Source organism: Tursiops truncatus, chromosome 10, assembly GCF_011762595.2.
Source record: "Tursiops truncatus isolate mTurTru1 chromosome 10, mTurTru1.mat.Y, whole genome shotgun sequence".
Taxonomy (NCBI): Eukaryota; Metazoa; Chordata; class Mammalia; order Artiodactyla; family Delphinidae; genus Tursiops; species Tursiops truncatus.
In genome coordinates, this window is record NC_047043.1 from 38,638,371 (window position 1) to 38,659,295 (window position 20,925).

General features: G+C 42.5%; 1 protein-coding gene across 3 annotated transcripts in view; it reads right to left on the reverse strand.

Annotated features, from left to right (window-relative positions):
• The window catches only part of BLTP3A (bridge-like lipid transfer protein family member 3A), a 57,130-nt gene that overhangs the window by 12,369 nt on the left and 23,836 nt on the right, over positions 1-20,925 (reverse strand). The window contains exons 5-14 of one of the 3 annotated variants that reach the window (XM_019949756.3): positions 15,635-15,824; positions 15,181-15,321; positions 14,585-14,755; positions 13,703-13,895; positions 6,564-6,650; positions 5,931-6,047; positions 5,327-5,466; positions 4,779-4,920; positions 4,337-4,530; positions 2,672-4,128 (exon numbers count right to left, since the gene is read on the reverse strand). In XM_019949756.3, coding sequence (XP_019805315.2) covers positions 2,672-4,128; positions 4,337-4,530; positions 4,779-4,920; positions 5,327-5,466; positions 5,931-6,047; positions 6,564-6,650; positions 13,703-13,895; positions 14,585-14,755; positions 15,181-15,321; positions 15,635-15,824 — 2,832 coding nt within the window. Of the gene's footprint in view, positions 1-2,671; positions 4,129-4,336; positions 4,531-4,778; positions 4,921-5,326; positions 5,467-5,876; positions 6,048-6,563; positions 6,651-13,702; positions 13,896-14,577; positions 14,756-15,180; positions 15,322-15,634; positions 15,825-20,925 lie in introns of all 3 variants that reach the window. The other 2 variants (XM_019949755.3, XM_033864387.2) reach the window with 2 other exon arrangements.

Genomic DNA, 20,925 nt, shown 5'->3' on the forward strand with positions numbered 1-20,925 from the left:
TTTATTCTTTTATATATGTGAGGTTCAAGGCACCCCTGGGAGATCAATGTGGAGCTATGGGCAGTAGATAGTTTTAAAGCAAGAGCAGGGGAGGGGAGGGAAGTTAGGACTGAAAATAAGGGCTCTCGCAGACGTGAGGAGATGGACAAAATAACTTAGAGCGAAAGTACAGCTGATCCTTGAACAACACGGGTTTGAACTGCACAGGTCCATTTATATGCAAATTTTTTTCAAGAGTAAATACTATAGTACTGCACAATCCACAGATGGTTGAATCTGTGGATGCGTTGGAACCACTTATATGCAGGAACCTCTTATAGGTAAGGCCAACTATAGGTTACATGCAGATTTTCAACTGCAAAGAGATTCAGTGCTCCTAATCACCACATTGATCAAGGGTCAAATGTATTCAAAAATGCATTTGAGTGATATAAACCTTCTGAAAGTTTGGCAAATACATCAAGAACCTTAAAATGTTTGTAGTGTTTGACCCAATAATTCCACTTCTGGGTTTTATTCTAAAGGTTTAGATATGCATAAGGAGTAATGTTCACAAAAATAGGGACGTTTAACACAGCCTTGGTTTTACCTGAGAAAAAATTGGAAACAGACTAAATGATGCCCCCCAGAGAGTGGACTGGATGAATAACTTATGATACACCCATCTGCAAGAATATAATAGAGCAATTAAAAATTATATGTTCAAATACCTCATGAATGGGGAACTATTCACAATAAATCATAAAGAGAATAAAACTGGAAAATTTCTATATTATATAGAAATAATATAAATACACAAATATTATAAAATAATATTTGGGTATTTTATATGAGTAGGCACATGTAAGCATTCTCATGGATACACAAATATGTATAGAAAAATTGGAAGCAAACAGATGCAATGTAAATAATGGCTATCTCTGGATAGTGTCATTACAAGTGACTCTTAACATTTTCTTCTTATTCTTTTATTTTTCCACACTGTCAATGAAATGAACACAAATCATTTTTATAATTTAAAAAATAAAAATTATGACAAAAGCGATCAGAATATGGACAGCCTAGTGCTGTGGAACAGTTCAATTTACAGGAAAAAAGGAAGAAGAGAGCAGCCAAGGGAAAAGAAAAGACTCCTTCCAAGAAGTGCGAGGAACTGACCAGCAAGGCTGGTCCAGAATGAACTGACCAGCAAGGCTGACTGCACAGAGTCGTCCTGGAAAAAGATGACTGAGAAAAGGCCACTGGCCTGGGCAGTTAGGAAGTCACTGTTGGTGTTTCAAACAGAGTTTGTATCACACACCTTCCTTTTCTCCTTTTTACCTCTCCTCTTTTCCCATCTCCCTTACTTTTCTCTAATTAGAAAAGGCAGCACATTAGGTGATTGGGAGTCCAGGCTTTCAATCCTCACCCCACCACTCACAAGCTGTGTGATCTTGAGCAAGTTTCTTACCTCTCTGAGCCTCAGTTTTCTCACCTGTAAAATGTGGAGTGATATTAGGACCTGCCTTATAGGGTTCTTACAATAATTCAATGCATTAATATTGTTAATATTTAGGACAAGGCCTGACACATAGAAAGTACTCAATAAATGTTGCCTAGTATTATTACATAATTAATCCTTTAAGCTTTCCTCCTCTTTCCTCCTAGGCTATCTAGGCCTAGCAGGTACTAGTATACCCGCAGGCATTGCTTTGAGACACACTTAAGAAAATCCACTTAGACAAAAGTTCTAAAGCCACTGATCTTCAAACCATGGTCCCCAAACCACTAAGTGTCCCAGCAAAGATTTCCCATAGTTTTCATTATCTTTCCTAAAACCACAGGCACCCATGGAAAAATCTATACCTTCCCACTCTTCTGACTGTGCATTTCTGTGTTTTCTGCTTACTCCCCACTGTAGCCCCGGCATCTAACACAGAGCCTGGCACACAGTAAGGGCTCAAAAAATACTTGTTGAACGGATGAGTGAAATTCTTCCTTCTCTATTACTCTGACAGATATTGATAAGGTGTACCAGAAAGAGCAAGTTCAAAGCCCCAGCTTGTCTAGTTATAAGATACAGGATCCATGGGCTCATCCTCTCTGAAGCTTCCATTTCCTCAGTTATAAACTGGGGATACAAACATCTGCAGCGACCTCCCCGAGCTGCTGTGGGGATTACATCAAATAAAATACTATATGAGAGCCCACTGAAAAGAATAAAATATCATACAGATGCCAGGTATTATTATTCTGATACAGCATAGCTGTATCAATAACAGTGAATCAGTGAAAGAGGAGATAGCTTGATGCTAAGAAGCAATAAATGTTGACTTGAAAACTGCCCAAGACCAGGCTAAGATATATGGAGGCATGAGAAAATCCATGGGATTTTGTTATTTTATTGCAATTTCTGGTTCTTCCCCTATCACAGAATTAGGTGTAGTCCCGAAAGTAAAGTCCCTCTGACTGGTATGCCTATATCCTCTAAGTAGCCTGAAAGTTCTTCCGCTGCTCTACAGGCAGCTCTGAAAACTAAAGGCTTTGCCACATTAACTAGGCCATTCCATGTACGCTCCTGGACCACGCGGTGCTTCCCAATCTACAAGTGCACATGGCAGGAGGCCTGAGCCCAATGGCCAGAGCTAGGAGGGAGAGAGGAGGTGAATGAAGGAGGCAGAGAACCACTCACTTGGCTGGGGGCAGAGACAGCATCTTGTGCATGGTGGAGGTCATTCGGTCTCTGCCCAGACTGAAGGCATCCTTAGTCAGAGACATAGCTTCCTTGGTGAGGTCCATGGTGGCATGTAGAGCCTCCTTTGTGGCATCCTTGGTCATGTGAATAGCACTTGATAATTCTCCCTCAATGTTCTTCAAGGGGATGAGCTCGCCCTGTCCATTCACAGCAGTATCCTTGCCCCCTGGGGGCTTCAACTCAGCTGGTGAGCTAGGTGCCTGGGCGCTGCTCAGTCCCTTGTCCTGTAAGGAATCAACTGCCTCATGGCCCTTCCCTGCCTCCTGCTGTGCAAGAGAATCTGAGTCCTGCACTTCTCCATTGCTATGGAGAGGCAGTGGCCTATCCTGGGATGCATCCAGATTTTCAACGTCAGTGTCCTCCAGAACCTTCCTGGGGCTTGCTGGGCCCTGTTCTGAGGAGGCATCAGACTTCAGCTCCCTATCCTCTGAAGGAGACAGCTCTGAATCTACAAGGCTCGTAGTATCTGAACCCTCAGAGTCAGCTTCGACAGCGCCAGGGACAGGATGCATGAGCAGAGCCACCTCAGCACTGGGGAAGAGGACGCCAATGCAAGCTGTCTGGTCCTGCAGAGGAGACCCAGTCATGGCCTCGGTATCCTTAGTAAGCTGCTCCTGAAGACCCTGGAGCACCTCCTTCAGGCGGAGGAGAGCCAAGTACTGGTAGTGGTCAAGCCTCACTCGGACATGCTCAGGCGAGTGTATGAGCACATGTACATCTGCCGCGTCCTCCAGCTCTGTCAGAGGCCCTTTGTTATCCACACTACTGCTGCCTTCTTTCAGAATTTCCATGACTTCTGTAAGGCCTGATAGGCTTTTCAAATCATGCTCAGTCTTTGACCTCTGATGGGACACAGTGTCAGGGGCAAGGGCCTCAGAATGGACAGGACTGCCAAAGCTGGCGGATGCTTTCAGCCTCCCTTCTGTGGCCATAAGGAGCTTTCGTGCCTGGGCTTGCTGCCAGCGGAGGGGTAGGCAGGCCCAAATCGACAAGGGGAAGGGGGCCACAAAATTCAAGGAATGGCCTTTGAAGTTCTCTGTTCCCTCAAAGTCCAAGGAGATCTGGGTGAAGTGGATGGACCAGAGATCCTGGGAAGCCTTAAGCCTCTGGGGAGGGAGGGCACTAGATTGAGGGAATCGGGAATCCACCTGGAAGGCGTGATGCAAAAACAGCATGTGCAGAAGGCTAAAGCCGCCTGGCACCTTGGGAAACTGAACATAATTGGAATGAAAGAACTCAGCAGCAGCAAAACCCCGGAAGAGACTCTGAAGGTCTGGACAGCTACAATGTGGGGCGTGACGTGTATTGGTGGCAGTCACGCCTGATGCAGAGAAGACAAGGGCCTGGGGACGGTGCAGCCCAGCCCGCTCTCTCTTCTCCAGCGGGAAGCTCACCTTCAGAGAGAAAATGAAACCCAATTCAGAATGGCCAGCTGAGCAACTCTGCAACCCACCATTAATACACACGTGAAAGACCATTTGGGCTGTAAAACTGCTTTCCTTACTTCTATCAAATGGACAGAGCAGAACCTTGGATTATAGCCATGGTAGAAGTGCAGCTGTGGCTGCCAACAGGGAACAAAAATCCCACTCTCTACCCTACCTTCAACCAGAAGGCATCCAGTCGGATGTCCAAGTGTTCATCTTTCTGGCTTGAATCTTCCAGTTTGTAGATAGCTTTGAACTGCTCCAAGCTGCGGTATAAATCCAGGCAGAAGAGGTTTCCCCAGAGCAAGCTGACAGGATCCATAGTAAATGTCAGACCATTTAACTGAATGTAAAGATTGGGACAGGGAACTGGAAAGCAGAGAAAAAAAGAAACCATGAATGAAGTAGCAGCTCGACTCTCACTTATCAGCTAATATTCATTTTATTATCAAAGGTATATATTTACACAGGGAAGAGTTTTCAACAAAGGTGTGCTAAACTAACTCAAACACTTAAAACTCCAAATGACAAACAGAATATAAGCAGAGAGCCCCCGAGGCGGACAAATGCGAAGAGCAAGAGCAAGACAGTAAGGACTGACCAGAGCAGATGCTTACCTGGCAGCTCCTGATTATCGGGGAAGTAATACTCTGTGAACTCAATATGAATGGCAGAGACCTGAGTGGGGAGGTTGTGAAGTTTCCGACTGCAGGAAAGGAGTGCCGATGGCTTCTTACTTGGCTGTCCAGCTGTAGAAACCTATGCAATCACGAGTTGCTGTTAGCATCTATACAGCACCCAGAATAGAATTTCCTCAATTTCCTCTGAGATAGGAGGATAAAGCCTCTACAACTCTTCCAAAGTCTGTCACAGGGAGCAGAGTGCTCTTCACGCAGATTCCAGGCATTCTCACACCTGACTAACACTATCTACGAGTTCGTTTTTTCAGTGAAAGGTTTGTAGTGGGGTATTCAGAGGAAAGTGGGGAATCCCAAGTCCTGATCTCAGCAGTCACACTCAGAAAGAAACAGACCAAAGTGTCAAATCCACCTGGAAGGGAGGGAAGCAGCCTCCGAATTCTACAACCTTGATCACATTTGTTGCATTCCAAATGAACTGCTCCACCCCTTTCCAGCCCTGTTTCCCTGTGTCATGGGCTCCTTACCTGGTGGACGTCCAAGTCATCCACCCGTATTACCAAGCAGCTAGAGCGTAGGCGATTCCATGCTGGAGGCCGAAAGACAGCCTGTCGGCCCTGAGAGGGGCTTCTCTCAAGGGGGTTCTTTTGAGGACTGGAGAGAGAATCTAAATAAAAATAAGGAGGTGGGAAAAAGAATCAGATACACTCAACTATCATCATTAATAGAATTCGGAAAGTAAAAACCCTAAGATCATTAATGCTATATGTAGGAAAGAGTTTAACACTGGCAAGCTCCAGGACGGAACTCAAAAACTATTCTCTCCTTCAGACCAAGGCAACGGCCTATTAAATAGAGAAGCTAACAACCTCTCTTCCACACTGCAGCTATCCCTGGAGACAAACAGGACTCCGTAAAGAAAAAAGTCACAGATGTCTCTCCGTGGGATAAAGTTGGAATAATCAGCTGGGAGTAAGTTGGGATAATTAGCCAGTCCAGTGCTTTATTGCCACTGATACTCAAAGGTAAATGTCAAGAGGCAAAGCAACAGGAGTCCTCCAGCTCCTCATAACCCACCTGCTTTCCTCCGGAAGGGAGAGTCTACCCCCAGGTGCCAGGGTGGTTTCAGACCTGTCTCCTCGTGCCACTTCTCCATTTTACTCTGAAATTCCATCACCAGCTTCTGGGCCCACTGGCCTCGGGTGTCCATGGCCTCACAGTGACGTACCCAATGTTTGCAGCTATCGCCTGTGCGATAAAGCAAAAAGATTTTAGTCTAAGATCATGACCCAATGTTACAAATTTTCTTTTCCATTGGTATAGTTTTCCATAATTCAGAATCTGATCCCTCACCGCCAATCCAAAATTCTCTGGGATAAGTAAAAATTATCTAGTGAGAGCACTCAAGTTCTTCTGGATTCTATATGTGATTTTTCCCTAGGGTTCCCTAAAGGCCAGCTGCTGACTTTTGCCATCTTTGACCATGGACCACTGGAGAGGCTCTAAAACTAGTGCAAGTAAGGGGTAGAGCACAGAATCAAAAGCAACATCTCAGACACTGCCTCCCCTCCTACTGCTTCGCATCAACAGTGGACCCTGCAAGTTTCCAGAAGATGTCCTCTTGAAAAGGACTATTGCCAACACCTCTCTGAGCATGTGCTGCAATCCCTGGCACCCTTCTGCTGGGCAGTCAGGGATGAACCCAGGCATATGGCCTCAATACCTAGGCCACGCTAAAACTGCACCCATTCAGAATTCTCCTACCTGCCCAGTGGAAGGGGTAATAGTCAAATGCCATCTTGCGAAAGGTAAGCTGCATTGCACCACCCATGAGTCTGTTTGCAGAGACACCTACAAAGAAAAATAAAGGTGAACAGCAGCAGAAGAAACAGAGGCCTAAACACCACTTGAAGCACTTAAAAGTCCTCCTAAGGGTCAGCTCCAAAGCCTGGCTGATACATAAGTGTAGCCGAAAGGCCATGATGTCAGGTGATTTGCAAGGCTGAGGCCCTCCTCTTTTGAATTGCAATGGACATGCTCTAAAAGATTTTTTTTTTTAAAGCATATTCCACTGTCTCTGTAAATGGCTGTCAGATTTCTGGAAAGACAAAAGAAACTGCAAAACTCAGGATTCTGGAATTCCAGTCCTAGGTCTCCCACAGGCACACTTGACAACCTTGATTGGTTCCCCCAAACCTGGCAATACTAGTATTGCTGCCCCGCAGCACAACACCTGGAGAGGCATAAGCCAAACTCCCCAAAAAGCAGGACCCATATTACTTCCTTTCATATCTTAGCTAAAGCTGTGATATATAAGACTGTCATTACACACTGTACATATGAAGTACCATGGAACACTAAAAACACTGCACTAACAAGGACATTATAAACATACAGAATAGTGTAGATAAACTGAATTTTTTTGCAATAAGTCAAATATTCTATTGTTTATCTTGAATTTACATTTAATTCTTACTAAATGAATGAACTTTCCATGTTTCTGTCTTATCTCTCCAACTAGACTCTAAGAACTGTAAGAACAAGGACTATTTCTTCTACATATGTGTGTTGTCTAACCTACCCTGTTCTGCACTTCCCTCCTATCCCTTCCATCCTATTTCCAGGTGAAGGGAAATACCATGGGACCTTCTAGCTGTAAGCTGGTACATCTACAACCAGGAGGGTCATTTCCATCCACTCTAGATATCACCACACCAAGGTTCTGGACTAATCACCATCCTATTAGGAGATACACCTACACCTGTGTTCCTGTTGTTCAACCTTTTTGTCATAATTACCACCTCATAGGAGCCTGTTTAGCTATTTTTTTCCTAATTGTCCCTTCTCCATGAAATTTAATACCACAGATATACTGTATACCTTATGTACTATATGTCTACCTGTGCTTTATACATAAAAAGAATAAGAATAAAGCTTATTCCTTTTATTCAATGTCAGGTTAAGAAAGACTAAATAATTCTTTTAAGTTAAAAGTTAAGGGACTTCCCTGGTGGCACAGTAATTACGAATCCACCTGCCAATGCAGGGGACATGGGTTCGAGCCCTGGTCCGGGAAGATCCCACATGCCATGTGGCAACTAAGCCTGTGTGCCACAACTACTGAGCTTGCACTCTAGAGCCCACACACCACAACTACTGAAGCCCGCATACCCTAGAGCCCAGGCGTCACAACTACTGAGCCCATGCGCCACAACTACTGAAGCCCGTGCAGTCTAGGGCCCATGTGCCGCAACTACTGAGCCCGCGTGTTGCAACTACTGAAGCTCGCACACCTAAAGCCCATGCTCCACAACGAGAAGCCACTGCAATGAGAAGCCCAAGCACCGCAATGAAGAGTAGCCCCCCGCTTGCTGCAGCTAGAGAAAGACCACCACATAGCAACGAAGACCGAAAGCAGCCAAAAAATTTTTTTAAAAGGTTAAAAAATAAAGTGTGAAAAGTTAAATTTAAAATTTTAAAGCTATTAATATTTAACTTACGTTTATAACTATATCTGCTGAGTAACTTTTATATATATATTATTTATTTATTTATTTTTGGCTGCATTGGGTCTTTGTTGCTGTGCGCAGGCTTTCTTTAATTGCGGCGAGTGGGGGCTACTCTTCAATGTGGTGTGTGGGCTTCTTATTGCGGTGGCTTCTCTTGGTGCAGAGCACGGGCTCTAGGCGAATGAGCTTCAGTAGTTCTGGCACGCAGGCTTCAGTAGTTGTGGCTCACAGGCTCTAGAGCGCAGGCTCAGTAGTTGTGGAGCACGGGTTTAGTTGCTCCGCAGCATGGGGGATCTTCCTGGACCAGGGCCTGAACCCATGTCCCCTGCATTGGCAGGCGGATTCTTAACCACTGCACCACCAAGGAAGCCCTGTTGAGTAACTTTTAATGTAATTTATTTCTTATATAAATTATAATGTATAGAATCACATATGTAATTTAGTAATTTATATAAATACATAATAGTGACATAATCCAATTTTAATTATTCAAAATTATTTTTGATAAAATAAAGTTTTTAAATTAATTTCTTAAAATTATTATTTTGTTAGCTTTTAACTTTTGCTTAACATGAGAAAATAACTTTAGCTTAACTAGGTGCTAGATATTCAGATAGTGTCAATATTTTTCCTTTTCAACATTTAATTAAATTATTGATTTGTTGAACAATTTGTAGAATTAAATAATAAAATATAAACTATTTTTATTTAATTCTCAAAGTTCAAATCACAAAAGTACTAAGGATTAAATATAAACAACACTGATGAGGCAGCCAATGACAGCTGCTAGCTATGTACAGGCCACCTCTCACCATCTGACTTTGAGATCAAGCAATAGATAAAGTCCTCTAATCACAGCCATCTGTTTGCCATAGTTTATAGCCCTGATCTTCCATGAACTCAACATCAGTGTTGCTCATATGATACCCAAGAAAACTCAATAAGAGAAATTAAATACTAAGAAATAAAATTCTGTCAATAAGGTTAAGCACTGTTATATCTAAGTTTTTTTTTCACCCCCACCCCTCACCAAAGAACCAATTTTCAACGTCCAGAATAGGCAAACATCAAGACAGAAAGATCAGTGGTTGCTTAGAGCTGCAAAATGGGGACTGTCATCTAATGGGTACAGAGTTTCTTTTACGGATGACAGAAAGTTTCTAAAATTAGATTGTAGTAATGATCACATAACCCTATGACTATACTTTAAAACACTGAGGTGTAGGGGCTTCCCTGGTGGCGCAGTGGTTGAGAGTCCGCCTGCCGATGCAGGGGACATGGGTTTGTGCCCCGGTCCGGGAGGATCCCACATGCCGCGGAGCGGCTGGGCCTGTGAGCCATGGCCGCTGAGCCTGTGCGTCCGGAGCCTGTGCTCCGCAACGGGAGAGGCCACAGCAGTGAGAAGCCCGCGTACCGCCAAAAAAACCCCAAAAAAACACTGAGTTGTATATTCTAAATGGGTAAATTGTACGGTATATGAATGATATCTCAATAAATATGTATCTGTTTAAAATAAAAGAGTGGATTTTTACCTGCTGTGGGGAGATATCATCCCAGTTGAACGTGCATGACCTAGGCTACTGGAGGGAGAGGGTTTCACAGCCATGCTCCCTCTATTGGATTTATTTGGAACTAAAAGAACAACAAACTACACGACTGAACATATTAAAATAAGGTTTAGAATAGAAATCAAATATAATTACCCATTATCAACATATTTAATTATAAACACATAATCATATATGACACATAAATGGTAAATAGTGTACATAAATGACTAAAATTCTCCAGTGAGATGGTGGGAGAGGATAGCCCAGCCTGAAGAGAGATGAAGAAAGCTTTGGCTCACAGCCCTTATCCTGAGAGAGATAACTAAAAAGAGGCAGATGACCCTCTTTTCCCCATCAACCACCCTCCTCCTCCCAGAAGCCTGAAGGGTGAGCTGCTCCAGTTTGATTTTAAGAGACAGTGCTGCCCCACTGCAAGCCAAGCCGTCCCCAGTTACCCACCAAGTTTTCAATAACTTCACCTCCAATACCAAGGCTATAGTGTCCCTTAATGAAAAAGCAGACAGATGTAGCCTTCAAGGAGTCCCTAGAGCAGCATTATCTAAAAGAACTTTCTGTGATGATGGACATCTTCTATGGTCCATAGATTATAACGAGTACTTGAAATGTTGTTGGTATAAATGAGGAACTGGATTTTTAATTTTATTTAATTTTGATTTTAATTTAAATAGTCACATGTGGCTACTGGCTACCATTTGGACAGAGAGTTCTAGGGCAATGCTATCCAATAGAAATGTAACATAAGCCATATAAGTAATTTAAAATTTTCTAGTAGCTACATTAAAAAAGTTTTTTTAAAAAAGTGAATTTAATTTTAATATTACACATTATTTAAACCAATATACTCCAAATACTATCATTTCAACATGTAATCAATATGAAAATAATTATTAAGGTATTCTACACTCGTTTTTTGTACTGTATCTTCGAAATCCCAGGTGTATGTTACACTTGCACTCCATCTCAATTTGGATCAGCCAATTTTTCAAGTGCCCAACAGTCATATGTGGCTAGTGGCTGCCATATTGGACAGGACAACTCCAGAGAATCTTAGCACCCTTTCCATAACACCTAGTTCTCCCTTCCCCTTTCTTCCCAAATCCAAGGAGAAGAATCAAACTCACAAGAACTCTTTGTGTTCCTTGCCCCTTCACAGAGTCATCTGCCACACCTGGGTATGGTTGGCTGGGATTTATCCCTCTATCTAAAAATATCTTATCCAGTGCTTCCCTGGTGGCGCAGTGGTTAAGAATCTGCCTGCCAATGCAAGGGACACGGGTTTGAGCCCTGGTCTGGGAAGATCCCACATGCCGCGGAGCAACTAAGCCTGTGAGCCACAACTACTGAGCCTGCGTGTCTAGAGCCTGTGCTCCACAACAAGAGAAGCCACGACAATGAGCAGCCTGCGCACCGTGATGAAGAGTAGCCCCCGCTCGCCGCAACTAGAGAAAGCCTGCGCACAGAAACGAAGACCCAACACAGCCATAAATAAATAAATAAATTTATTTTAAAATAAATAAATAAAATAAAAATATCTCATCCAAAACTTCCCTAAAATCCACCAAGTGGATTCACTTAGCTTAATAAATACATGCGGGCTTCAGGGAAGGCTAGTCATTCACCTCTGATTGCAGGACCCTGTTAAATGAAGAGGACAGTGCTATACGCCCTTATCAAGCAAAAGGACGAAACTCTCAATAATGTATTTTTGTTTGTTTGTTTGTTTTTTGGGTTTTTTTTTGCGGTACGCGGGCCTCTCACTGTTGTGGCCTCTCCCATCTGAGAGTACGGGCTCTGGACACACAGGCTCAGCGGCCATGGCTCACGGGCCCAGCCGCCCTGCGGCATGTGGGATCTTCCCGGACTGGGGCACGAACCCGTGTCCCCTGCATCGGCAGGCGGACTCTCAACCACTGCGCCACCAGGGAAGCCCTCAATAATGTATTTTTAATAAAGATTTCTGAAAGGATTAAAAACAACAAAACAGGGACTTCTCTGGTGGCGCAGTGGTTAAGACTCCCCGCTCCCAATGCAGGGGGCCCGGGTTCATTCCCTGGTCAGGGAACTAGATCCCACATGCATGCCACAACTAAGAGTTTGCATGCTGCAACTGAAAAAGATCCCGCACGCCACAACGAAGATCCTGCATGCCGCAACTAAGACCCAGTGCAACCAAATAAATAAATAAATATTTTTAAAAACAAAACAAAACTGCAAGGTCTTTATAGTAACACTTGGAAGAAACAACCAAACAAAACAATAATTGTTTTAGCAAAGAACTTCCAGAACTAGTGACTAACAAACCAGTGAGCAATTTATTTCCTGTGGTGGCAAAAGCAATCTTTACGCTGTCACTGCTCCTTTCAGCTCTTTCATATTGGGAGTGGAGAGGGGTTGAAGTCACTTCAAGACCAAGGTATAGCAAAGCAAGAGAGGCATTGGTGCTTGGTGTCCCAGAAAGAAAAGGTAGTAGGTTTCCCCAAGGAAAATGAATCTAGGTCTCATTAAGAAGCAAACGTTAACCTCCAGAGAGGAAAAGGCAGCAAGAACACAAGCTTCCATAGGACGACATCTAAAAACAAAAGCTGGTGGCAGAGGGGTGTAGAGGGGGAACAAAGAGTATTGAAGGAACTGGCAGCAGAGAAATAATAATACCTAATACTGGCCTATGACTAATGTCCTCCAAATTCAGTATATTATGTCATTTGAGCCTGATAACAACCTATGAGGTAAATGAGTAAGATATGATTTAACTTAAGTTCACAAATGAAGAAACTCAGTGAGGTGAAGTGATTTCCCTAAGGCTCATGAAGGAAAGAAATGAGTCAATTATTTTTTCATTCTGAATAAATGCGTATGTGTACTTAATACCAGTTGCTCTAGTGAGTCTCAAATGGGCAGAGATGTCTGCCAAAAAAGCAGGTGCTATTTGTTTATGCTCTGCTTAGAGCACCACAAAATAAAAGCAATGTCTGAAGGGCTCTGGGCTTGACTTTCCTAACAACCACTCCACTCTGCATTAATGCCCTCTCTTTATTTAAAGATGGCTCTCCTATATCCTGTGTCTACTCTTTTTCATATGAAATATCCCTGTGTCTTTCAACTCTTTCCTGCTATGCTATGGTTTCCATAGCATTAAACAATCTGCACACCCTTCCTGGGATGCTTTCTCTTTGTTAATGTCCTCAAGGACAGCATCAAAAACAAGGCTTAGAGTTCCAAATGGAGTCTACAAAGGTGCCAGAGAAGAATTTCCAGAGTTCTGGAACCCACACTTCTATTGATGCAGTTTAAATTAATATGTGATTTAGGGAACACCATGTTAAAAAAAAAATTGCTCTAATGAATGAAAAAGCATGACAAGAACACACCATAACCCCTCTGCTTGGGAAGAACACATTTATACATAATAACTATTTAAATTGACTCAAAGATCTGAAAATTCTGAGGTTTCCTATAGTTGAATTTACTTTCCTGAAAGCTTATACCAGTGGTTAGCATTGCCCAAAAGACTCTGGGGAGGGAAAAAAAAATATACACTGCTTGGGCTCTACCCCTGAAGATTCCGATTTAGTGGGGGCTGGGAAGAGGCCCAGCTCCTGTGTCTTACTGTCTCACAGGTAGTTCTGCTGCATCCTAAAAGCTGAAGAGCACTTGCTGACAGAGAGCTGCCACAGGAGCACAGAGGCCTGAGGAAGGCCTGTGATTAAGGGGAGTCAGACAAATACCCCACAGAGTCTTGAAAACAGCCTTCCATCCCCAAGCTTTGCCCAGAGCTCCAGGCGGTGATGGACTACCCTGCACAGGCTTAGGCCTCACGGGGTACCTGGCTCTCGGGACTGGCTATCATCACAAATGTGCAGGTCCAGGCGGGAGATGAGCAGATGGTAGGAGGACTCTTTCACATCAAATTTCTCAAAGTACTGGCTGAGGCGGCTGCTGCTGCTGTTGCTGCTGCCCTGGCTGCCACCGAACGCCTGGGCCCAGGACTGCTGGGCACTGGGAGCAGGTGGGGTGATCTACATGTGACAGAGAGAAACAAGAAGCCAGACCCAGACAGCCTCCTTGCTGGCTTTCTTTAAGCTTTAGTTCAGCCTGAAGAAAACCACAATTTGACAAGGTGTCCCTTCCTTCTCATAACTATTCGCCTGGTATCTCATGTAGGTCTATCCCACTTAAATAACCCAAACTCCAAGAAGCCAAATTATAATTAATCTAGTAACTGTCAGAGTCCTGTTCTGAGATTTGAATTGCCTTCTAAGCTCCCACCCCCCTAGAACTTAGCTGACTGATGCTAAAACACCTCCTCCAGGAAGTCTTCCCTAAATGCTCTCTTTCAGCCCAGGTAGTTGGATCCCTTTTCTTTGTGCTCTCATGGCACAGTGTTTACCTCTATTACAGCACTTATCACATCATATTGTAATAACTTGTTTATAGTCCATATTTTAAGACAGCAAGAGTTCCAAGGACAGGAACAAGAGGCTTTCCAGTGGCTAACACTGTATACCTAACACACTAGAGGCACCCAAAGAACAGAATAACTGAATAAATCAGAGGCACAGGCAAAGCCTATGTACCTACAGAAGTGAATGACAAATTCCCCCAAATAAGCCTAATAAAGTCTAGGCTCCACATACGGTGGAGGTGTGAATTAGGTCCGGCCTACCATCTCCCCACTGCCACCAAGGGTCTCTGTTTCACCTCTAACCTGTACAGGTTCAGGGGCCAGGCTCTTTCTCTGCTGGGCTGACTTCTCCATGGCCTCACTCAGTGATTCTGCATATTTCATCATAGCCTTGAGTTGTGAGTCAGTTAGCACCCAGAGCAGGTCATCCAACAGGAACATCAGCTTGGAGGCTATCACATTGCAATCTTTGGTCTGAAGGGGTCACATAGAACACAGGGTTCAACATCTGGTACCATCCCAACTACTCAAAGTGACCACTGCCCAACCAATTGCAGGGATGGCTTTTCAATCCCCAATACACGAAAGTATCAAGCACTGTAGAGGGTCAATTTCTTACAAAACTACTAAAATTTTCTGTGATTAACAAGAAGCAGCAATGATCAACTGCCTATGTGTCCCTATATACAGGTAAAAATCGTGGTTTTCAAAATTAAAATGACAGGGTGGTAGAAATGCTTCCTCATTAGCAGATACAGTGCAACACTGAATTGCAGGTCCTCCCCTTTCAAATGTCATTCCAGGGGCGGGCAACACTCAAAGAGGAGGAAACACCATCTCCCATGCTATCTGGGAGAATAAAAGATGGAAGTTTTCATGAGGACAGAGAACACACTCACTCTTCTCTTGAGGGCTATTTGGATCCTGCCTTGGTTGGTAATAAGCCTCAGTGGAGTGGTGACTGGGTCCTGATCACCATTGTCTGTAGCATCTGCCTCAATTCGAAGTGTTTGCCAAGTTATTTCCTTAAATGTTAAAACCTAGAAGGAAAGAAAGTTAAATCCCTTAATTCTGTGGATGAAATTAATCAAGAGGCAGGAAGTCCAAGGGGAAAAGACTGGCAAGGCAGAGACCCCCACCATTCTCAGCTGGGATCCTACCCACAGAAAGCAGTGGATCAGAGATCCATAATTGAGGAAAGGATGTAACAGTAACACTGGACAGAAGGGATTTTTGGGTTCCCAAGAATGGGGGAGACTTTGAGGAAATCCCCAAAGCAGGAATAACATCCTTTAAGAATGAGTCCTATTTTGAACCCCCCATTCTCCCTTCTCAGAATGCCAGGGCTGTCACCTCTCCTCGGCGGGGGTCAGTGATACGGGTGAGGCGGAGGTCACTCTGCTGCCAGTTGGGGTTCACACTATAGCCCTGGAGCTGCCACAATTCAAAAGAAGCGTGGAAGGCCTTGGAGTGAATCTTGATGGTGATGGAATTGACGACGATGAACATCCCCTCCACCACCTTCTCGGCAAAGCCATACTCACTACAACAAACGAGGCAGACCAACATTCAGGATCATATGAGATTTGACGCATACTCTTTTTTTTTTTTTTTTGGCCATGCCGTGCATGTTGCGGGATTCTACTTCCCTGATCAGGGATTGAACCCGGGCCCTGGCAATGAAAGCGCCGAGTCCTAACCACTGGGCCGCCAGGGAATTTGTAGGCATACTCTTTATACTGGAAGACATAAGACAAGACTCTTAACAATGCCTGTCTTTGGATGCTAGAACTGTGGATGACTTTTTTTTTTTTTTTTTTTTTGCGGTACGCGGGCCTCTCACTGTTGTGGCCTCTCCCGTTGTGCAGCACAGGCTCCGGACGCACAGGCTCAGCGGCCATGGCTCACGGGCCCAGCCGCTCCGCGGCATGTGGGATCTTCCCGGACCAGGGCACGAACCTGTGGACCCTGCATCGGCAGGCGGACTCTCAACCACTGCGCCACCAGGGAAGCCCGAACTGTGGATGACTTTAAAAAAATTTTCTTCTCCCATTTCTGCTTTATATTTTTTACATTTCTAAAAATTTTTATGACGATGTAGTACTCTTTCCGATGAGATTTTTTTTTTAAGAATGGAATAAAAGAAAGAGTTGACCTGGAAACAATCTCTGGTTAGAAAGAATAAATTGAAAAAATATTTTCACAGTCCACAAACTACCTGAATAAATACTGAATATTGTCTGTGTGAGGAGAGCTATAACAACAGAAAGGAAACACTAGGTTTCCATAATATCTTCAAAGACAGAACATACTCTGCAAAAGTAGTGAAAAGAGGAAAGAAGTACAGCCAGGTTAGCATGAGGTCTAATACTGTGAAATCTAGTCAAGAACAGTCCCACCTCTGCCCTGTCAAATCTATCCCAAAGAGCATAGCTGTGCTTTATAGTGAGAGGCAGAAACAGCAGGGAGAGGAACAAAGGCCATCCTTAAAGTCCTTCAGGACGTGGAAAACACAGACATTCTTAACATGTAGGTGAAACAGTTCTCATTACAAGAGATAAAAAAGTCTGGGAATTACAAACTGGAAAAAGAAAACTTTGCAATTTATATCACAAAGGGCTAATATCTCTAATGTATAAAGAGTTTCAAAAAACTCAGAAGAAAAAGACCAAGAGCCCAATAAAAACGGGACAAAGTAGGGACAGTTCACAGAAAAATAAATGCAAATAGATATTAAACATAAAATGATGTTCAACCTCACTCATATATAAAAACTACACTGAGAGTCACTTGATTTATGACAAAAGTGACAATGTCGTAGGGAAAAAAAAGTGCTAACCATAAAGGGAAAAATAGATATAAAGGACTGTGTTAAATTAATCATTTCTGGTCAACAAAAAAGTAACATTAGCAGTGATAGGGAACCCACATAGTAGGAGAAGATATTTGTAATACACGTATATAACCAAGGACTTGTTTCCAGTATAAAGAACTTCTACAAATTAATAAGAAAAAGACAAATAACCCCCAAAATAACCCAAAAGATAAATAGGGGCTTCCCTGGTGGCGCAGTGGTTGAGAGTCCGCCTGGCAATGCAGGGGACACGGGTTTGTGCCCCGGTCCGGGAAGATCCCACATGCCGCGGAGCGGCTAAGCCCATGAGCCATGGCCGCTGAGCCTGCGTGTCCGGAGCCTGTGCTCTGCAACGGGAGAGGCCACAACGGTGAGAGGCCTGCGTACCACAAAAAAAAAAAAAAAAAAAGATAAATGGGCAGAATACATCAATGCTTTGTGAAAGAGGATATTTTAAATTCTAATAAACAAATCCTCAAAAAAAATGCAAACTAAAATCATAATGTGATACAACTACACACGTATTAGATGGCTAAAATAGAAAGAGAGACAATACTAAGTGCTAGCAACACTGCCAGGGGGAAAAGTGGTACAAGCACTTTGGAAAACTTTCCAGCAGTATGAACTAAAGCAGAACATATGCACAGCCTATGACCCTGCAACTCTACTGCTAGATATATACAAATCAGAAATGTGTACATATGTTCACCAAGAGGTATGTATAAGAACGTTCATAGCATCACTATTCTTTTTTCTTACATATTTTTAATTTACATATAGAAAAGATCATTCTTTGTGGTGTACACGTCCAGGGTTTCAACAAATGCATAGAGTCATGTATCAACCACCACAGTCATGAAAGAGAACAGTTCAATGTAGCATCAGTATGCTTAATAGCCAGAAACTGCAAACAAATCAAATGTCCATCTACAACAGAATGGATAATTGTGGCATATAATGGAATAACATACAGTAATGAGGATGAATGAACGATAACTACATGTAACCACATGGATGACTTTCACAAACATCATGTTGAGCTAAAGTATGTAGCCACAAATGATGACATAATTTGTGATTACATTTATATAACTTTAAAAATAGGGAAAACTAACGTGTGGTGTTAAAAATCAGGATAAAGTTATCCTTGAGGGTTTGTATGACTAGGAAAGGTGCAGGAGGCTTCTGGGTTTCTGGAAGTGGTCTGTTTCTTCTTGTAAAGAATCATTAATCTATACACTTATTTGTGTACTCCAATATAACTTACCAAAAAGCTACACAGAAATACCGTGTGTTATCTTTAGACAAAAATCCTAAAGTTTGGACTTCCCTGGTGGTGCAGTGGTTAAGTATCCGCCTGCCAATGCAGGGGACATGGGTTCGACCCCTGGTCTGGGAAGATCCCACATGCCACAAAGCAACTAAGACTGTGCGCCACAGCTACCGAGCCTGCGCTCTAAAACCCGCAAGCCACAACTACTGAGCCCACGTGCCACAACTACTGAAGCCCGCACGCCTAAATCCCATGCTCTGCAGCAAGAGAAGCCACCGCAATGAGAAGCCCGCACACCACAAAGAAGAGCAGCCCCCACTCACAACTAGAGAAAGCCCACGCGCAGCAACGAAGACCCAACAAAGCCAAAAATTAAAAAAATAAATTAAAAAAAAAAAGAAGCCTAAAGTTTGAAAATATTGTCTATTGGCAAGGCTCTTGGAAAACAAGAACTCTTACAACATTGCTGGTGGTAACACGAAATTACAAAATCCTTATGGAGGGTAATTTAGCAACATCTATCAAAATTATACATGCATTTGCTATTTGACCCAGCAGCCCCACTTCCAGGAATCTATCCCAAAATATGCTAGCAAAAAAAGTGGAAACAAACCAAATGTCCATCAACTGATGAATGGATAAATAAAATGTGGCATATCCACACAATAGAATATTATTCAGCCATAAAAGGAATAAAGTACTGATACATGCTACAACATAGCTGAACCTTGAAAACGCTATGCTAAGTGAAAGACACCAATCACAAAAGACCATATAATATATGATGCCATTTATATGAAATGATCAGAATAGATACAGAAAGCAGATTTATGGTTGCCTAAGGCTAAGGCAGGGGAGAATGAAGAGTGACTGCTAATAGGTATAGAGTTTCTTTTGGGGTGATAAAAATGTTCTAAAATTGATTGTGATGATGGTTGCACAACATGGTGTATACACTAAAAACTACTGAATTGTGTACTTTAAATGGATGAATTCTGTAGTATGTGAATTATACCTCAATAAAGCTGTTTTTAAAAATATGCTGGAAAAATACTAAGTAACTTACGAACAAGGTCATTTATTACTGCACTATTTGTAACAGCAAAAACCCTAGAAATAATTCAAATGTCTATCAACAAAGAACTGGCTATATGAACAATGACACCACTATAAAATATACTGAGTATTTTGCAGGTGCAAAAAGGAATAAGAAATATCTCTCTAGATACTTCTATGAAGTGCTCTCCAGGATATACTTTTAAAAGAAAAAAGCAATGTGGAAAGTGTTTATGGTATGTTACATTTTGTGTAAGAAACAGAGTGGGGACAATACAAACATACATACATATAACATGCCTTGTGTTATAGTTTTAACTTTGGAACTATGTAATTTTACATAGGTTAAAAAATAAAAAGAATTTAAAAATTTAAAACAAACTGATATAAAACTCCTAGAAGATAACATACGAAAAAACCTAGATAACCCTGGGTATAGCGATTACATTTTAGATACAACACCAAAGGCGCTATTCATGAAAGAAATTATGGATAAGCTGGACTTCATTAAAGTTAAAAATCTGCTCTGTGAAAGACAAGGTCAAGAGAATGAGAAGACCGTCCACAGACTGGGAGAATATATCTGAAAAAGACACATCTGATAAAAGACTGTTATCCAAAATATAAAAAGAACTCTTAAAACTCAACAATAAAACAAACAACCCAATTAAAAAATGGGCCAAAGACCTTCATAGATACCTTACAAAAAATGATATACAGATAGCAAATAAGCATGCGTCTTATAAGTTCTACATCATATGTCATCAGGGAAGTGCAAATTAGAACAACAATGAGATTCCACTATGCACCTATCAGAATGGTCAAAATGCAGATCACTGACAACACCAAATGCTGACAAGGACATGGAGCAGCAGGAACTCTCATTCACTGCTGGTAGGAATGCAAAATGGTACAGCCACTTTGGAAGACAGTTTGGTGGTTTCTTCCAAAACTGAACATACTCTCACCACAGCTCCAGCAATCATGCTCCTTTGTATTTACTCAAAGGAGTTGAAAACTTAATGGCCATAGGAAAACCAGCACATGGACATTTATAGCAGCTTTATTCATAATTGTCAAAATTTGGAAGCAACCAAGATGCCCTAATAGGTGAATGGATAAATAAACTGTGGTATACACAGACAATGAAATATTATTCAGCACTAAAAAGAAATGAGATATAGAGTCCTAAAAAGACACGGAGGAACCTTAAATGCATATTACTAAGTGAAAGAAGGCAATCTAAAAAGAAGGAATCATCCTGGAAAAGGAAAAACTATGGAGACAGTGAAAGGACCAGTGGTTGCCAGGGGTTGGGGCAGGGAGAGGGATGACTAGGTGGAGCACAGAGGATTTTTAGGGCAATGAAAATACACTGTATGAATCTATAATGGTGAATACAGGTCATTATATATTTGTCCAAACCTGTAGAATGTACCACCAAGAGTGAACCTTAATGTA